A 20,853-nucleotide genomic window follows, 5' to 3' on the forward strand; every position below is an offset into this window, starting at 1 on the left:
GTGTGTGTGTGTGTGTGTGTGTGTGTGTGTGTGTGTGTGTGTGCGCGTGGTGCGTGTGCGTGTGCGTGTGTGCGTGCATACGTGTTAATATGTAGGTATATGTGACACTTTAGTGACGCCCCAGCTCTTCTCTGTTCTCTCTCTCTCTCTCTCTGTCGTTCCTTGCACTGCTCACATTTTTGCCAATCAGTCTGTTGCCATGGTGACGTCTCACCCTGCCCCCCCCCCCCCCCCCCCCCCCCCCCCACGCCTCCTCCTCTCACCCCCTCACCTGCCTCCCACAACAGAACCCACCTCCTGTTTCATCACTGTACGCCCTCAAACACCCTCTATCTTTGATTGATTGATTGATTGATTGATTGTTTGATTGATTGATTGATTGTTGGATTTGTATTTATACAGAAACGCATATCGTCGTTGTCGGGTGAAAACCTTGTATGTCCAAAACCGTTCGTTTTGTATGTATCATTTTAAAAATGATCTAAACTAGTGAAAAATAGCAGATCTACAAGCTTGTAGTTCAGCTATTTTTCACTAGTTTTGTGCGACAGTCTTGTGTGTTGAAGCAGGGCTTTGCTTTACGAAAAAAAAAAAACATTCAAATTTGAAACTTGGAGATACGAGGTTTCTGCCCGACAGTGACGATATACATGATAATATATTTGTACATATCTGTCAAAAGGATAAAAAAAAACTAAAGATATTATTTCCATTGTGTTCCTTTGAGTGCAAACGTGAGTACGAGTGCCACCATTTTCCCATTCACTGCGCTTTATTTTGAAGAGCCCTGGAAGCGACGATCGTGTCAATGTTGTGTAAATTCCCTATATTCCAGAAGTCGACCGGGCTGTTTACTTTTACACAAAAATCTAAAATCCTAACCGCGGCTGGCGTCGCGGCCCAGTGTCGCCGTAAAAAAAAAAAAGGTTCTCGGCGATCAAAGCGTTTTTTTTTTGGAGAAAGATTCCGAGATGAAGCCGTTTCTTTGCAGCGCAATGAATAGGAACCTATGGAGATTACACTGTTCCCCGATTACGTCATCTCGCCCAATGGATCACAACACAGTGAGTTGGTTTTCCCCGAACCTCTTTTCGGGATCAGCACACTACGGCTGGTACCGAAATCCTGACAATCTCTCACGATCCATCTCATTCCCTGCTCTACACTGTGCTGGCTCTAATGTAGTCTTCTCATCCCCCCCCCCCCCACCCCCACCACAGGACTGATGTTGACTCATGTGGCTGGTGGATGTGTGTGGGAGTGGACACACACACACACACACACACACACACACACACACACACACACACACACACACACACACACACACACACACACACACACACACACACACAATGGGAGACACACACAGAAAGAATTACAAGGTTGTGATCAAAGGATCTTATCACCAGACTGAGGGCGGAAGAGGACACAGAGACAGAGAGAGAGAGAGAGAGAGAGAGAGAGACAGAGACAGAGACAGAGAGAGAGAGAGAGAGAGACAGACAGACACACAGACACACAGAGAGACAGAGACAGACAGAGACAGAGAGAGGGAGCCCAGCAGATACAGAGAGTAAAAGGGGAGTGATAGTGATAGTAACATTGAACCCACATCACAACGTCCAAATATGACCTCATGTCCAAGACATAGTGCATTAATAGGCCTGTGTTCCCACCGCCAGAAAAAGGGACTTTTACCAAAGAAACACTCTGGGAAAACTGATTATCGACTATGAACTGGAAACACGCTCTATTTGACTCATTAGAGTCATTGTTCAAAAGTTCTAAATAGTAGCTTTTCATAATTCTCCTTTAGGTTTGTTAATCAGTGTTTTCTCTAAAACAGAGGACCCAGACAATTAAAGAAAAGCTGGACAGTTTTTGTCGATCGTGCGTGGCTATAAGTTAGATTTGGGGAGGTGTAGTTATTTCATAGAAGAACAAAATATAGGGAATGAAACTTAGAAAAAGCTTTTTGTCATGTACACTCATGTGCATGTACTAGGAAGTTGACTTGGCAATAAGCTTACAGCAGTGGTTCTCAAAGTGGATTCCAGGGACTCTCTAGGTTCCTTTAGGGGGGTCTTAATTGACCCTTGCAAGTCTGTAACTCTGACAGTATACAAATGGAACCGAATGGACCCGTACTGTCAGAGTTAAGGGAAGACCTTGAAATGTAAAGGTTTGAGAACCACTGGCTTACAGGCAGGCACACAGACAGACAGACAGACAGACAGACAGACAGACAGACAGACAGACAGACAGACAGACAGACAGACAGACAGACAACAGTGTTTTGAATGCAACCTCAAAGGTCATGTGGTCCCTCTGGGACGGAGGCTGAGTGAACGGGTACTCACATGGTCGTCTGTGTTGCGATTGGTGGAGCTGGTGAGAGGCTACATGTAGTGCCACTGTCCTTCCATCCCCATGTTCATCCCCATGCCCCCCATAGGACCTGTGGGACAGTGACACCACCACACATCAACATGGTCAGGAGGAGGCCTAAAGGCTCATTTACACTTACTAAACATTTTGTTTCAGTTTAAATTTCAGGCATGTAGGTGATGACCCTGTCCAGCCTGGCTTACAGTGAGTGCAACAGTACAGTAAAAACCCTAGAGCAGGGGTCTTCAACGTTTTCAGACCAGGGACCCCTTAGCTGAGAAAGAGATAAAGCAGGGGCCCCCACTACATATTGTATAAAATTGTGTTGCAGAAGAAAGATTTTCATAGATTTCTTAGACAGCTTAGACTTGTTTGACAGCACTGTCATCATAAGTAATGTGTATTTTCAGACATTTAACCACTTGAACCGTCAAATACTTTAGTCTGCTCTTTTCCAAAAATAGCCGATCTACAGGCTTGTAGATCGGCTATTTTTGGGTAATGTTCCACTCAGAATAGGGATGCTAGGGTTCAAGTGGTTAATGTATAAAACATGATCCTATCACACAATGATTTGGCGGCCCCCCTGTAGTAACTCTGAGGACCCCCTACCCTGTTGAAGACCCCTTCCCTAGAGTTTATTTAAGTCTGAGACTGTACACATGTAACCAACTGGATGAGTAAGTGTCCATTTACACTTGACGTTACAGTCTAAGGTTTTTACAAATGGATTAGTAATACTAATACTAAAATAGTCTTTTGCTTGAAAGTTCAAGTCCTATATTCTGATAGTGATCATTGCTATAAAGTGTTTGTTCAGTAACAGGGGCTTCCCCCCGTCTCCTGAAAATAATGTTCAGGTACAGGGATACAAATGTTATCCAATAAGCAGACAGAACCCCACAAATATATCACTTCCAATTCCGCCTTGTTTATTCTGAAATCTGTATGAGTTGGATAAAATGGACTGTTTCAGAATATAGAGCTATTTAACACATTTTTAAACACAAATTATCACTTAAACCACATTTCACCAATTAACCCCAGTGAATCTACAACCAGGCAAATGTCAGTAAATTAAAGAACAGCGCAAACAGTAAGTAAAAAAATAATTACAAAATACATTAAATGTTTCTCAGAAGCTAATTAGTTAACAGACAACATAGCCAAGAAGCTATATGTTGGGCTTAAGTCTGGGCAGAGAGGCTTATAAGTAGCCTGGCGGCACTTTAGCCAAACATGCTGACAGAGAGCAGAGGGCGAGATAGGGTTAGAGAGAGAGAGAGACGAGAGACGAACAGCGGATAGACGAGGAGGAGAGGAGCTTAACGACAAACTCTTGGATTAACGGACTGATGGCGTGAGAGAGGGATACAGAAAGAGAGAGAGAGGTAGAAGGACAGAGAGACAGACATGAGTGTGGAGAGAGAGAGAGAGAGAAAGAGAGAGAGAGAGAGAGAGAGAGAGGAAAACAAGGTGGTTGTGAAATGTGATTGACCGCACCTGTTCTAAAGTGTGTGTGTCAAGGATGTGGTGTGCGTGCTGCGCTCGCGTGCTCGTGTGTGTGTGTGTGTGTGTGTGTGTGTGTGTGTGTGTGTGTGTGTGTGTGTGTGTGTGTGTGTGTGTGTGTACATGTGTGTGTGTGTGTGTGTGTGTGTGTGTGTGTGTGTGTGTGTGTGTATGTGTGTGTGTGTGTGTGTGTGTGTGTGTGTGTGTGTGTGTGTGTGTCTAATGTGTGCTTGCTTGCGTGTCTGGGACTGCACATACAGTGCAGATTATAGTTAACTACAGCTGAGTGCTTGTGGGAAAAGACGTGGTCGGCAGGGTGGAGAAAAACAGACGCAAAGGATGAGAGGAAACGAGAGGGGGGGGAGAGAGAGAGAGAGAGAGAGAGAGAGAGAGAGAGAGACAGAGAGAGAGAGAGAGAGAGTGTGTGTGTGTGTGTGTGTGTGTTTGATGAAGAGAAAGGGAGGAGCTGGACCAAAGAGAACAGGACAGAGAGAAGCGAGCGAGCGATAGAAGACAAGAGCAAAGAAAATGGAGAAAGAGCGAAGGCAGTGACAGAGAGGGATGTTGGAGGAAAGGCAAAACAAAACAACAACAACAACAAACACAAGACGTGGGAGGGAAGAAGGGATGAGAGAAGTAAAGGTGAGAAGGAGGAGAGAGGGGGGAGAGAGAGACACACACACACAGACACGCGGAGGAGGAGGAGGAAAGACCTACCAGGTGGTCTGATTCCATGTGCTGCTGACCGTCCATGACGAACCCCCCCATTGGCTGACCATCTGGGTTGTAGGGGGCTCCTTGACTTACTGTGGAAGGAGGGAGGGCAGAGAGGGAGGGGCGGGGGGGTGGTCAATTAGTGCTTTTAATTAAGGCTCGGTGTCCGAAGTGGGATCATCTGGCGGCCGGTGCACGCACAGGGAGCCCGTTACAACACAATACAGTATACAGAATACAGTATATACAGTACAGTACAGTATGTCCCTATACTGGTCTGTCCACCTGGCACTGTGCTGTCAGACCCCTGGGTGGGTTTAATGCCCTTTAGAGTGCTTTCATTTAATAGGGATTTTGTGTATGTGTGTGTTTTGTGTGTGTGTGTGTGTGTGTGTGTGTGTGTGTGTGTGTGTGTGTGTGTGTGTGTGTGCGCGTGTGTGTGTGTGTGTGTGTGTGTGTGTGTGTGTGTGTGTGTGTGTGTGTGTGTGTGTGTGTGTGTGTGTGTGTGTGTGTGTGTGTGTGTGTGTTGGGGGTAGGGCTGTCACGATTATGACATTTTACATGACGATTAACTGTCACTCAAATAATTGCGATTAACGATTTAATTGTGTATTTGTCGTTGACAATTACATTTCCGTTTGGCTTTTAGGCTTTGAAGTTGCACATGGCAATCATGACACATAACTTAAATATACAAAGAAATTATTGACGAATTTGACACTTTTATACTTAAAAAACGCGTTGCATCGCATATTAGTTGGGAGGGGAATGCCTTGACATGCTGCCTTGATCATTTAAGCTCTATATACTTCGTTGTACGACTAATAGCAAAGAATAGCAGATATATAAGCTTGTGCATCTCATCGCGATGTGTTGTTGTGAGCCTGTAGTGTAAGGCTTTCTATTTGAGCTATTTGAAGTTTTCAATGTTTAACACAGCGGGTGCCCAGAATTATTCAACTTTTAATTTGCTGGTGCCCATGGCAACCCGCCATTTTACCTACCTTTGAAGTACTGGCGAGAAAAGTAATCCGAGTAAATGTAATCCAAGCATGTCCTGTTTATTTCGCTAAAATCTTTTCGTTCAGTCAGGACCATTTTCTATCAATTCTAAGCCACAGTGTTTGTGTTAAGGCCGGTAGAAGAGGCCGCCGTTTTGAGAAAAAAAGAAAAAAGGAAAAGAATCCGGAGAAAACAGCATTTTTGTGCAGCCGCTAAACAGGAAGTCAACGAGACAGACAGCACGTCCGGGTGACGTAATTTCGCGCTGCATTTTGGGAAATGGAGTTTGTTTCATCACTGCGGTAGCCAAGTACAGTAGCTACAGTACAGTATAGTTTACTGTACAACGCGTCGAACGCGTTGTGGGCACACGTAAACATCAAAGAGATTGGCGCGTGGGCACCACGTGGGCGTTTAATGTGTTAATTTAAAAGAAACTTTAATTACGTTTTTAATTGTTTAACATTTATTTTAATGTTTTAATTTGTTTGACATTTCTTTAAATTCTTTGATGTCTTTGAGTGTTAACGACCCAGTGAGGGACCCGATAGGGAGAACAGGTTCAGAGTAGTTCAAGTTCTTCCACACTGGGAGCATTTACTTTAATGGGCGGCATATAGCTCAGGGGTAGAGAAACCGTCATTACAGCACGAAGGGTTTCCAGTTCGAATCCGGGCTCCCCCTGAGTTAATGTCGAAGAGTCCTAGAGCAAGACTCTGAACCCCTAGCTGCTCCCGGTGAGCAGGTTGGTGCCTTGCATGGTTTCCTCCGCCACTGGTGTATGAATGTGTGCGTGAATGGGTGAATGTAATGCACAATCGATGTAAAGCGCCTTGGATAAAAGCACTATATAAATGCACCATTTACCATTTAATGTGTTTTAATGTCCCACTAATAAAAAAACTATTTAAAATAGGTGTGCTTGTAGATCTGCTATTTTCACTACTTTTGTGCTGAAGTAGGGCTTTAATTTAGAAAATACATGCACATTTGAAACTGCTTGACAATGACTTTTTTTGTCCTTTTCGTGTCATGAGTATATTCACACAGAACATGAATATTGCAAGGTGAAAAAAGCAATGTAACATTATGTATGCATGAATGAGACATCATGATGCAAAATATTTATCATTTTCGTGTCATGTATTTGTCACGTCCCCATTGTGTAAAGGCCTATACACTTGCATAACATATCTACAGTATGTGTGTTTGTATGTATCACAGTAAATATAATACATCTGATACATCTATATCATATCAATGTATCAGAAATATCTGAATTATGCTGTCTATTAGGCCTATTGTAGTTGTTGTCACTGTTGGTATAGCTACCTACCAGGGACGTGCAGAGAATGTTAGAGAGGCAGGGGCTGACATTTCTAAAAGGGCCTTTTGGTGAAAAAAAATAGCAGACCTCCAAGCTCACAACCCGTCGCGCTGCGATGCTTTGAGGTTGGCTATTTTCGGTGCTTGATATCACACTGAACTAAGCATATAATCAAGGCAATACTGGAGATGTGGCGTAACGGCATGGATTTCTACACAGAGAGGGCAATTCTTTCAACATAAGATGCTGCATTCAAGTTCAGGAGAGTTTGGACAAGGCAATTATCTTGAATGCTGCCTTCAGGTATGGCATGAAAAGAGGGCATCTGCATTTCTTTCACCATAGTGAGAACTGCATTCATGGTCTGGAGAGGCACTTTTTCACAGACGGATAAAAGGGCAGGGGCTCAAGCCCCCTTTGATGTCTATGTGTGCACGTGCCTGGCTGCAGCCACTAGTCACTGGCCTGAACTGAGCAGCAGCTAATTGTGACCAAAATGTTACGCGTAAGTACGCCGTACGTACACTCTGAGAGTTACAAATGGACATAGAAACAACACTGAGGATTTGACTGTGTGTACAAGTGGACCGGTGGAGGAAACCTGATAGGACTCCATGTCTCTTCACCCTCCCTTCACCCCTATTGTTCTGCTCTCTCATAGGATTCCACTTACCTCCCCTGATACTGGCTGTTCAGAGAGAGAGAGAGAGAGAGAGAGAGAGAGAGAGGGGGGGAGGGGGAGGGGGGGGTCGCTCAGGCCAAAAACTAGGGCCTCGGCCCTGCGGAGCGGCTTTGAACTTTACTGCGCCCCTAATACCAGCCTGACCCCTTGACCCCTATTACAGGTAATAAAGTTTACAGCGGGCCCAAAAACCAAGCCATGCACTGCTGGTACAGGGGGGAGGGGGGGAGGGGAGGCAGAGCCCCCCGCAACCTGCTCGCTCCAACACACAGAGTCAAATGAGAGGCCGGAGGGGCAGGGGCAGAGGGTGAGAGAGGTAAAAAAAAAAAAAAGAAAAAAGAAAAGAAAGAAAAAGTCTGGAGCCACAAAAAGCCAAACAAGAGCCCCCCGCTCTACCCCAAAAGAGAGAGAGAGAGAGAGAGAAGAAGTGTGTGTGTGTGTGTGTGTGTGTGTGTGTGTGTGTGTGTGTGTGTGTGTGTGTGTGTGTGTGTGTGTGTGTGTTTTGCCAGGTTTTGAGGCAGCATAAGTGAGGGGTTGCGAACGCAGCTAGTTTTGTTTACCAGGCGAAAAAGAAAGAAAAAGAAGAAAATCCACTTGCCATTAAAAGCAATTTTTCAGCCAAATCATTATTATTATTACCATTGTTATTATTTTCAAGTTATATACGTTGTTTTTCTCACCCAAAGAAACAAATACCACGTCAACGTCAATTAGTGCTTGCAGTTAATTTTGGAATTTGTTTGTTTTTAGTGGTGAGTCATTCAGGGGTGTCACAAGGGGGCGGTGGGGGGAAGTGGGACTGAGTTACCAGGGCCCAAGGTGGAGGGGCCTGGAATTATTGTATACTTTAGCTATTGAAAAATAGCAGATATACAAGCTCACAGCGCGGCACCGAGTGCTGCGCTGCAAGCTTGTAGATCTACTATTTTTGAAAAGTCAACTCAAATTCTGCTTCTGGGGGGTCCCTAGAACTAAAGATTTAGAGATGGGAGTCCGTGGGCAAATACATATCATTTGGGGGGGTCCTTCACATGAAAGAGTTTGAGCACCACTGACATATAGAAACATAGGTTTTTCCAAAAACCTTAGAAGGATTTGAAATATTCAAAGACTAATGTTCACGATTTTTCAAAAATAGCAGATCTCCAAGCTCGCAGCGCGGCACTCGGCGCCGCGCTGTGAGCTTGTATATCTGCTATTTTTTCAATAGTTAAAGTACCCAGGGCCCAAGAATTTGGTGCGACACCCCTGAGTCATTGTTGGTAATAGGGGGGGTCATCCAATTATCATCCAACTAGTAGTTGGTTGGAGGGTTCGGGCCTGTATTTACCAGCCAGGGGGTCTCCAGGTGCATGGACAGTGATGGGCTTTCGCCTGCGCGACTTGAATACAGTAACTATAGGGGACTTGCCTGCACGGTTGGACTGGTCAATCATTGGCTGGACTATTCTCCTCCTCGCGTTAATGAAGAAAGAGAGAGGGCGGGGGGAGAGAGAGAGAGAAAGCAAGGTCAGTACAGTATGTATTTCTCAAAACGCGACGAGACACAAAAACCATAGCTGACTAAGGGCTTTGCAGCCGCGCTGCGTTTGGCGCGCGACGTGAAAACAAACACGTTGCCAAACCGGCCTCCTCCTCTCAACTATAACCATAATAGTGGTATGTGGGGATACTAGACCTCCCCCCCAGCGCGCACACACACACACACACACACACACACACACACACACACACACACACACACACACACACACACACACACACACACACACACACACACAGGCCGTGAAAGTCACACAGTTAACAACCGAGGCTGACGGTCATCTTGGGTAAAAACGAAAACGTCTAATCGGCAGCGACCGCTGCCTATAGCCTCACACTCCCACATCCCCACCCGCAGTCTCAATACCCAGGAGCACATTTCCACCCGTAACAGTGCGGTCTTTGTGGGCGAGGCTTTAACTAGGACCCCCGCCCACCCCCCCACCCCGACTAAATACTTAGATCAACGTTTCCCAAACCTGACACGGGTCCCGGTGGTGGGCCGTGAGGATATTGCAAGTGGGCCAAAAAAATACATCTTTAAAACCTTTAAAACCCCTTTTTGTATACAGAGAAATAGGATCTTAAAGTATTCTATGCTAGTTTCCATCAATCCAAGCCCGGACACAATCGACTGATTGATCATTGCATTGAACAAGCTCTAGAAATGCAGCAAACGCTTTTGAGATGTTGGGGTTTATTTAGTTCCATTTGTACACGGTCAGAGTTAAGGGGAGACCTTGACATTTAGTGAAAGTTTGAGAAACACTGACTTATAGATCCATCCCAGCTGCTCCATGTCGCTAGCAGCCCACCTGGCTGGACACAGCGCTGACAGACAGACAGACAGACAGACATCACATCACGTCATGTGATGGGACAGACATTAGGACAGGTGAGCATGTGTTAGTTGGTGACGGCAGGAGGCCGGTTTTAGTCTGTGTGTGTGTGTGTGTGTGTGTGTGTGTGTGTGTGTGTGTGTGTGTGTGTGTGTGTGTGTGTGTGTGTGTGTGTGTGTGTGTGTGTGTGTGTGTGTGCGTGTGTGCATGTGTGCGCGTGTGTGTCAGTATATTTGGAACCCTTTACCCCGTGACCCCTAATAAAAGTGCACAGTCACACCATTTAGTGCAGCCATACAAAAAACACACACACACACACACACACACACACACACACACACACACACACACACACACACACACACACACACACACACACACACACACACACACACACACACACACACAAACATGTGCATGTGCACGTGTGCACACACACACACACACACACAAACTCACAGGCACAAAAGACTTTCTTAAGCTTACTTCTTTCACCCGCACGCTTGTGCACACGCACACGTGAGCGAACGAGCGGGCGCACACACACACACACACACACACACACACACACACACACACACACACACACACACACACACACACACACACACACACACACACACAGGGAGCAGTTTCTGGCCTTGCTCAGGCTAACCTCTCACGGCGTGACCCCCTGACCCGTGCTGACCCTAAGGAGAGAGGGCTCTTGAGGGTTGTGACTTGATTTATGTGCTCCTGCTGTTGCCCCCACCGGACACGTCCATTTCATCTTTAAAAGAGGGGCGGGGGGGCAGGGGGGGGGGCGGATTAGTAGAATTTTTAGCCAAACAATAAGCCACGCTACACCGCTTGAAGAAGCCCAGGGGGGGGGGGGGGGGGGGGGGGGCGCAGGGACGTGCAGAGAATGTTAGAGAGGTAGGGGCTGATATTTCTAAAAGGGCCCTTTGGTGAAAATATATAGCCGACCTCCAAGCTGTGAGCTTGGAGGTCGGCTATTTTCGGTGCTTGATACCACACTGAACTTCCATAAATTCTCTTATAGAAACCCGGGCGTTTATTTGTCTCAAGAGTACCATGCAGGCTTATATTGGAACGACGGCTTGTAAGTGTTTTTTTCAACGGTGCCCCGGAAATTAAACAAGGTCTGTTTTTTTATTGAATACAGGACATTATTAGAGAATTTATGGTAAGCATAGTATGGAGATGTGGCATGAAGGCATGGATTTCTACACAGAGAGGGGCAATTCTTTCAACATAAGATGCTGCATTCAAGTTCAGGAGAGTTTGGACAAGGCAAATTCTCTTGAACGCTGCCTTCAGGCATGCCATGGAAAAGGGGAGGGCATTTGCATTTCTTTAACCATAGTAAAAACTGCATTCATGGTCTGGAGAGGGCACATTTTTACAGACAGATAAAAGGGCAGGGGCTCAAGCCCCCTTTGGTGTCTATGTGTGCACATGCCTGCGAGGGGCGGGTTAAAAGGGAAGGAGGAGAGAGAGAGAGAGAGAGAGAGAGAGAGAGAGAGAGAGAGAGAGAGAGAGAGAGAGATGCTGGCGGTGTGCATCTGTTCGCCCCCTAATTACAGAATGGTAGCCTCTGGTTTTATGCCCCTTTAACCCTCCCACTCTAACTGCTTTATGGAGCTGCAGGGCTACTCCTCTGCTTACAGCCCTCTCCTACACACTTCACTCAACTGCATGTGAAAGGGTACCAAAGTGACCAAATGGACTCGTTATAGTGTCCATTCGGTTACATTTGCACCCACCCGGAGAGTTACAAGTGGCCAAATGAACACTGTGGGGATGTTTACCGTGTACCCTCTCCCCTATCCATCCATGCCTCCATCCATCCATCCATGCATCCATCCTTCCATTCATCCTCTGCTCAATGAATAATTGTATGTTATCTTCATTATTTATCTATCAAGTTCTCCTCAAAATGACGTAAGATCTATCAGTCAAGTTCTCCTCGACAGTACAAAGGCAGGGCCCTTGGCCAATGAGGTGCAGCCAAAGGGTAGATCTTTATGCCCAAACGTAAGAGAACACGTATGTTATCTTCATTATTTATCTATCAGTCAAGTTCTCCACGACAGTACAAAGGCAGGGCCCTTAGCCAATGAGGTGCAGCCAAAAGCATTTATGCTACATGCGAGCCCACACTGTTTCGTAGGAACAGTATTTCTAGTTTGTATTTCTGGTCTCTAGTCTAGTTGAGATATGATAGCTGAAGGCATCAGAAACCAACGTTAGGTCTGGGGGCCACCAGTAAAGAGCCCTTTAACAGTTAAACTGACACAAAGCAACAGAGAGGGAGCGAGAGAGAGAGAGAGAGAGAGCATCGGGAGGCATTTTCTCTCTACAGTCCGTGCCAATGAAACAGGTTGAAATAAATAAAGAAGACAAGAGATTGAAACAGAAACAGAATGAGAGAGAGAGAAAGAGGGAGGGAGAGAAAGAGGGAGGGAGAGAGAGAAATATATAGAGAGAGGGAGGAATGCAAGAATGTACCGACATGGCAGAGCACCATCAAATGAGGGAACGTCTGGAGTTTTATCACCAACACCCCCTCTCTCCTCCCTCATCATCTCTCTCTCTCCCTCTTCTCCTCTCTCTCTCCTCTCTCTCTCTCTCTCTCTCTCTCATCTCTCTCTCTCTCTCTCTCTTCTCTCTCTCTCTCTCTCTCTCTCTCTCTCTCTCTCTCTCTCTCTCTCTCTCTCTCTCTCTCTCTCTCTGCTGGGGGAGAGGAGGAGTGTTGCGGAGGCCTGACATTCCTTTTTATTGCCGTCCTGTCCTCTGCGGTGCCTCCATAGCAGCACGGGGTCAGCGCTAGGCCACAGCTAGCTAACTGTTGACCTCTACCACCCTAGCTCTTCTTCCACCACCGCTCCTCTCTCTCTCCCACCCAGCATGCATTTCACACCACTAGCAGCACTATTATGGTCGTCTACTAAGACCAAGGGTACTACTAACTACAGCTGTACTAGTATTTATATTGTACTATTACTAGTACTGCACAGACAACAACACAACAGCTTATTACTAGGGTACTCACTACCATTACTGCTAGCTATTATTACTAGCACTACTAATATTAATACTCCTACTTATAGGAGTATAGGAGTACTTACACTATTATTTTCACAGCTGCTATTACTAAACTATTACTACTACTATTCATACTAGTACTAGCTACTTATTAGGGCTGTCACAATTATTACATAATCGTCTAATCGCAATTATTTGAGGTAATCGCAATTATTTTGCATAATAGCTTTCAAAAAGTTTGGAAATATTTCCACTATTAATGTCTTTTTTAAGTATAAAGTTGTCAAATATGTCAGTAATTTCTTTGTATATTTAGGTTATGTATCATAATTGCCATGAGCAACGTTCAGTCAAACAGAAATGTAATTGTCAACGACAAATACACAATTAAATCGTTAACCGCAATTATTTGAGTGACAATTAATCGTCATGTAAAATGTCATATAATCGTGACAGCCCTACTACTTACACTATTATTTCCACCGCTGCTACCACTAAAACTATTACTACTACTATATATAGTACTACTACCACTACTACTGTATATGCCAATTCTCTGTCAGCTAATGATTCTGTAGCGCTTCCGTCTCTCTCTCTCTCTTTCTCTCTGTATCTGTTTCCCTCTCTCCATTCTTCCTTCCTTATCGCCACACATGCCCTCCGTACCGTGGAAACTGCCTGTCAGCCTCCTACACTGCACACTGCACCCCTCCTCTCCCCCTCCCTCCCTCCCTCCCTACCCTCCCGCCTTCTACAAAAATCTCCCCGTCGTCTTCTTCTTCTTCCTGCCCTTGTTGTCCCCAAGTCTGAGGCCAGATGCACCATGGGGGTTGGAACAAAGGATATAAAGAGGCTGCAACAATAGCGGTCCCCGGGCATGGTAAGAGAGAGAGAGAGAGAGAGAGAGAGAGAGAGAGACGGAAAGAGTGTGATGGGAGAAGAAAAAAAAGGGTAGAAAAAATTACGAGGGTTTCTGCAGACCAGACACTCTCGCTGTGATGGTTAATATGCGAGTGAAAGAGAAAGAGAGAGAGAGAGAGAGGGAGAGAGAGACGGAGGAGAGAGAAAAGTTGCGTTCCTCAGTTAGGGAGTGGGTTGGGGGAGGGCTGAAGGGGCGTTGAGGGCTGTGAGGGTTCACCTTTGCGCGACCCCTGCCCGCTATAGGCTCTTATGTGTTTATGGCAGTCCTCAGTCCCCAGCCTCCCATCATCGCCAACACAATGACACACACTATTCAGTCCAGTCGAACCCGGGCCCGGCCGGCACAACAACAATGGCCCGGGCTATTTTTGGCACGACACCGGCCAAAACCGGTGGCAAGCCGGTGATAAAAGTACAGAGAGAGAGAGAGAGAGACGGAGACGGAGAGAGCAAGGGGGACAGAAAAAACGTGGCTATTGCTTTAATTAAATATCTATGCAAAGACATATACCAATTGTTAAGAGAGAATCAGGCATAAAATGAGGAAATGGGTGGAATTTGATTGATGGAATGTCTCTAAAAAGTATTTATTTTTTAATTTTCTTCAGTCTATGATAATTCCACTGGGGTCTCTCTCTCTCTCTCTCTCTCTCTCTCTCTCTCTCTCTCTCTCTCTCTCTCTCTCTCTCTCTCTCTCTCTCTCTCTCTCTCTCTCTCCTTTCTCTCACTCAGTTTGTGGAAAAAGTGGAACTGATTGCATGCAGTGCCTGCCAAGCCCTCACTAATGTCCCATTCTCATGTACCCAAGACACACACACACACACACACACACACACACACACACACACACACACACACACACACACACACACACACACACACACACACACACACACACACACACAGAGAGAGAGAGAGAACGGGGCAGTCGCACACAGGTGTACATGAAAGAAACGTGAAATGCCCAATTAAAAGCAAGAAATTGTCTTTTTCATCAGCTGCCTTTGTTGCGTGACCAATTAGGGGATAATTTAATAACAGGCAGTGGAAAGATGCAGATTGGATTTACAAAAGGTTATTCTGCAGGCACGTCCATTTAAATTCATATGAAGCCCCCCCCCTCTCTCTCGCACGCACGCACACATGCGCGCACACACACACACACACACACACACACACACACACACACACACACACACACACACACACACACACACACACACACACACACACACACACACACACACACACACACACACACACACACGCATACATACACAGGTTTATGCATATTCAAATCTGATGCCTACTCAAAATGACCGCAAATCAATGTGCAAATCAAACGCACACAAACACACACACACACACACACACACACACACACACACACACACACACACACACACACACACACACACACACACACACACACACACACACACGCACGCACGCACGCACGCACGCACACACACACACACACAAACCCAGAAACTCACAAAAGCATCTGTGCATGCATGCTCACATGCAAGCACACTTGTGCGCAGCCAAAGACGTGGAGCATCCCACACACACACACTGAAAAGATACACTGTAATTCAAAGGTGCATGCACATACGTGTGCATGCACAGTTGCACTCACAACTGCACAGACACTCACAAACCCATACCTGGTCTCCCATGCAGAGTAACTTTATTAATGTGTGGTGTGTGGCTCTGCACATCATCATCCATCATCTTAACTGATGACTTGAATCATATTACAGAGCTGATCTTTCTCCGGACACCCCAGGAGGGTTGGGGTCATCTGTGAAGGCGCATAGGCTAAACGAAAATTCTCAGGATTCATTTAACTCAAGAGTATACAAATGTAAGTAAATGGACCCGTAAGGGACCATTTGGTTACATTTATACTAAATGAACTCTGTGGATTTTACAGTGCACGTCTGTGTGCACACTTGTGAATCCGTCCAAGCATTTTGCATGTGTGTGAGAGTCTCATTTATGTTGGAGGCACAAGTGCATGTGTGTATCCCGCTGGTAATCAACACGCACACACACACACATGATATCGTCACTGCCGGCAGAAACCTCGTATCTCTAAGTTTCAAATGTGTACGTTTTTTTCGTAAAGTAAAGCCCTGCTTCATCATACAAGGCCATCGCACAAAGGGGACTGCCCATAAGTCCGAAGGTTCATTAGTCCGTTCATTAGTCCTCGTGGTGCGAGGCGTTGTGTGCTTGTAGATCGTCTGTTTTCACTAGTTTAGTTCATTTTTAAAATGATAAATACAAAATGAACGGTTTTGGACATACAAGGTTTCCGCCCGACAACAACGATATACAGTGTAAGCATACAAACGGAACTCCCACAGGCTACTTATTTTTAATGGAAATGTACTTAAATTTCACTTTAAGTTACTTACTCTACTTTTAACAGTAGGCTCCTTAATTTACTTTTAAAATAAGTAGGTTCCCGAGCCATAGCCTGTACAGTAGTTCAAATCCTTAATGTCTCATAGCTTCTCATGTCACAGTGTGACTCAGGAGATGTAGGACCCAAATGCAGAACAGACAGGCAGAAGTAGAGCAGGTCAAATGCATGAGTGTTTATTCACCAAAAACCCATGCAGGGACACAAGGAGAATAAACACGAGGGATGTATTGAATGCACTAGGCAGTACTACAGATCACAACAGCATTTGCAAACTGCCAGTGAATGCAAATAACTGTGGGTTTATAATTTATATGCACATGGTTGACTGGACACAGGTGAACACAATGAATTAATGCACAATTGGATAAGACACTAACAGCACACAGGTGGAAAACTTAACTAATCAAAGGGTAGATGAGACAAGACAGACAACAGCTAAACAATAAAATCACTACTGACACCTGACACCTCGTTTCTATCTTCAATATGGTGTCGGCATGTGTTTGGGACCAACACCCCTCACCAAGGCCATATCCAAACTATGTGTGGTTGTGATTTAAAAGAGGTATATATATATAGGCTGAAAATCTATTTTGTAGCCAGTGAACACATGGGATTCCAACACATTCTGTCATTTTCACTCCCTAAGGTGTCACTATTAGGACTACAAAAAACTAAAAGGCACGCATTGGAGGTTCAAATGCTACTCAAATCGAGGGATTAGACAGCTGCCTCTGTGATTTACCTGGTAGCAACGATTGACTAGTAACCTCAACCTCCATTGATTCAATCCCAACATGGGTACAACTTTTGTTTTCGTTCTCTCTGCATAGTTTTTGTGATGTTAGAGTTAGGATCAAGGTTAGATGCTTGCAACGTCGCCATGGTAGACCCATCATGTCAAACGTTTCAGGACTACAGACAAAACAGGTTAATGTTTTTCTGACATTTTCTATTATTTCTAACGCATATGCACAGACGTGCACAGGCATTCACACAAACACACACAGACAAACCCGCATGTGCACACACAGCTTCTGTTACTGCTCTAGCAAAGCCCAGGCTCCATTAACAGAGCTGTGAATCTCCCTCTAAAACAGTTTTTACAGAGTACAACCACTGGCCAAGCACCCACTCACACCTTATAAACACACACACACACACACACGCACGCACACGCGCGCGCACACGCACATGCGTGCGTGCGTGCGTGCATGTGTGTGTGTGTGTATTGTTCTTTTCACAAGCTGTGTGTGAAGTGCCTAGTGCAGTAGCCGTAGAGGTGTTTGCAGTTAGTGGTTGCTGCAAGTTGCTGCATGCCGCTCTCAGCTAGCTACTCTCTGCTCACAGCTATACCACCGCTGGCTATCCGCCCTCGTAGCGGGGTAAAATGAGGAGCCGAGTGAGTATGTCCTCCCTGATGCCAGACAGTACATAGCCTCTCCACCACCAAGACACCTGTGGTGCCTCCTCGTGGCCACACATGCTAGCTGGGTATTTTGCAGTCCCAGGTATAATTGCAGGTGACCTACTGCAGAGGTGTCAATGGGTATGGCAAGGTGTGGCAGCTGCCATACCTTTTTAAAAATTAAATGGACTTCTTAAATAAATTCATCATGCCTGTTGCTATGGTATGGTAAGATGTACAAGGTATGGCGCCTTTACGCGCGTGCGAGACACCAGTCATGTTGCCATACCTTAGCTTTTGCTGAACTGACGCCACTGACCTACTGTAAGCAGTGAATCCTGGAGGACACGTGTGCAAGCCCACCCACCACCCCCTTATGCCCATCACCCAACTATGGATGAATAGCCCCATTGCCTATTGAAGCAAGTGCACAATAGGTGGGTCTTAACAGAACAAGGACCTCGGAAACATTGATGCAAGAAACGAGTCACCATTTACAAGACAGCGGTTGAATATTTGGATATATCAGTCCTTGCTGTTGTTGGTAAGGTCCTGGCTATGGTGATAATTCAGAAGATTATAGACAACATCGCCTCAATGCTGCCTGAATAACAGTTAGCGTTTAAGAAGAACGGAAGCATGATGTATAATGATTGTCAAAGCCTGACAGCTTCAAAGAAAACTTCTTTGGGATGTCCTCATCAGGTTTGGGTGTCCCAACAAAATTGTCAACATCCCCTGCCAGTTTGACGATGGACTGAATGCTCGGTTGACCACAAAGGACAAGAGTTGGCTCCTATCCCTGCACATACATGTGCAGGGATGGATGCAGAGATTGGAAGGACAGCCAGGACATATTAAAGGAACACACCCACGGTTGCCAATACCACTAGCACCACATGTACATGTACATGTCCCACCTGCGATAGGACTCGTGAGTCCAGGATAGGACGCTTTGGTCATCAAAGAACTCACCGATAAAATACAGAGGTGGACGTCATTGGATTTGATGGACAGTCATACGTGAGTAAGCGGCAGTGTAAGTAGCTTTGTGTGTGTGTGTGTGTGTTGTGTGTGTGTGTTGCGTGTGTGCGTCTACCAGGCAGATCCTCTCAGAGTCATGCAGAGAGGAAACTCTGGCCATTGGAAAACCGCATGAACCCCGGTGGCTTTGACCATGCTGGCACTGCAACACACACTGACTTGTAAATAGGACTCGCCAAAAGGCAGAATGTCAATGAGAGAGAGAGAGAGAGAGAGAGAGAGAGGAGAGAGAGGAGAGAGAGAGAGGAGAGGAGAGAGAGAGAGAGAGAGAGAGAGAGATAGATAGAAATGGGGAAAGGAGAGAGAGAGGTGTGAGTGAGTGAGGAGGAAAAAGAGAGGAATTGACAGGGACAGAGAAGACAGAAAAAAAGGTAGAAACTGAGCAAGAGGTGAAAAGCAAGAATGAAGCCTTCACATGTGTCCTTCCTCTTCCCCTCGCTCCCTCTCTCTCCCCTCTCTCTCCTCTCTCTCCCACCCCCCCCCCCCCCCCCCCCTCCCTCATGCTCCAGTGAGACAGGCCTGGACTGAGTTAGCCAGTCCATCCATCAATGCCAGTGAAAGGGCATGGCTTCCATCCTGCCTTGCCCAAAATCAACATGGCTGTCCCTCGCTGCCCACTCCACAAACACGGCGTTTGGACAGACCCCCACGTCTGCAGTGGCCTTTAGCCTTTGGGCTTGGCTGGGAGAGCGACTGTGTGATCATGTGTGTGCCCGTATGTCCGCGTGTGCGTGTGGCGTGTCAATACATAATTTGTGTAGCCGTGTCCGTGCATGTGTCTGTGTCTGTGTCTGTGTGTGTGTGTGTGTGTGTGTGTGTGTGTGTGTGTGTGTGTGTGTGTGTGTGTGTGTGTGTGTGTAGGTGTGTGCATGTCGATGAGCCCAAATTCAAACCACACCAAAACTGCATTCAAATGTTGTTTTTGCACGCACGCACGCACGCACGCACGCACGCACGCACGCACGCACGCACGCACGCACGCACACGCACACGCACACGCAACACCAGCACACACACAGACACAGCATTGCTGTCATGCAGTGCCAGTACTGCTGACAAGGTTTTGCAGCAGTGGGGAAAAGTGTTTCAGGCACACCGTTGGGTGACTAAATCCTCTCACTCTGCCCGTGTCATATCCTGTCTACGCACCCCCCCCCCCCCCCCCCCAACACACACACACGCACTGCACGCACGCACGCACGCACGCACGCACAGCACGCACACACGCACGCACGCACACACGCACACACACACACACACACACACACACACACACACACACACGCACGCACACACACACAGTGGGCATCCCTGCAGGGAGCCCTCACACAGACACATTGGCATGAAGCAAGCGCCCGCATGGCAGCCAGGAACCGGCAAAGACACTTTTAAACACCCAACATTCAGAGTCAGCAAACGCAGCACTGGAGAATGACAGAGAGCAGGACCTTGCGCAGATAGACATCAAAGCAGCAAGAGCCGTTGGCCGCCGCGTCCACGTCCATGGACGCGGCCGTGGACGCGTCCATGGACGCGGCCGCGAAAAAAAACGTCCGTGGACGCGAGGCCGCGTCCACGGACGCAAACGGCCGGCCGTCCCGGCCGTGGACGCGGCCGTGGACGCAGACGGCCGGGGACGCGGCCGTGGACCGCGGCCGTGGACGATGGCCGCGGCCGTGGACGCAAACGGCCGGCCGTGGACGCAAACTGGCCGGCCGTGACGGGTCCATGGACGAGGCCGCGAAAAAAAGGCAGCGAAAAAGAAAAAAAAGGTGGCTATTGTATGTATTTTTTGATGGAGATTTCAAATATGACCTTCTTTTTGCATAGGACAACTCTAACTGCATCAATTGGTATTTTATAATTGCCAATTGTACCCCATCCATCTAAAAAACAAATTGGATGTCTATTGTATGTATTTTTTGATGGAGAATTCAAATATTAATTTCTTTTTGGGATAGGACAACTCTAACCTGCATCAATTGGTATTTT

The 20,853-nt window shown here is 46.4% G+C and overlaps 1 protein-coding gene across 1 annotated transcript in view; it reads right to left on the bottom strand.

Annotated features, from left to right (window-relative positions):
• Nucleotides 1-20,853, bottom strand: part of meis1b (Meis homeobox 1 b) — a 148,915-nt gene that overhangs the window by 14,406 nt on the left and 113,656 nt on the right. The window contains exons 10-12 of the mRNA XM_080740462.1: nt 9,033-9,093; nt 4,618-4,702; nt 2,364-2,461 (exon numbers count right to left, since the gene is read on the bottom strand). Of these exons, the coding sequence (XP_080596588.1) occupies nt 2,438-2,461; nt 4,618-4,702; nt 9,033-9,093 (170 nt within the window). The 3' untranslated portion in view covers nt 2,364-2,437. The remainder of the gene's footprint in view (nt 1-2,363; nt 2,462-4,617; nt 4,703-9,032; nt 9,094-20,853) is intronic.

This window comes from Nannobrachium achirus (assembly GCF_963921795.1).
Source record: "Nannobrachium achirus genome assembly, chromosome: 13".
Lineage (NCBI taxonomy): Eukaryota > Metazoa > Chordata > Actinopteri > Myctophiformes > Myctophidae > Nannobrachium > Nannobrachium achirus.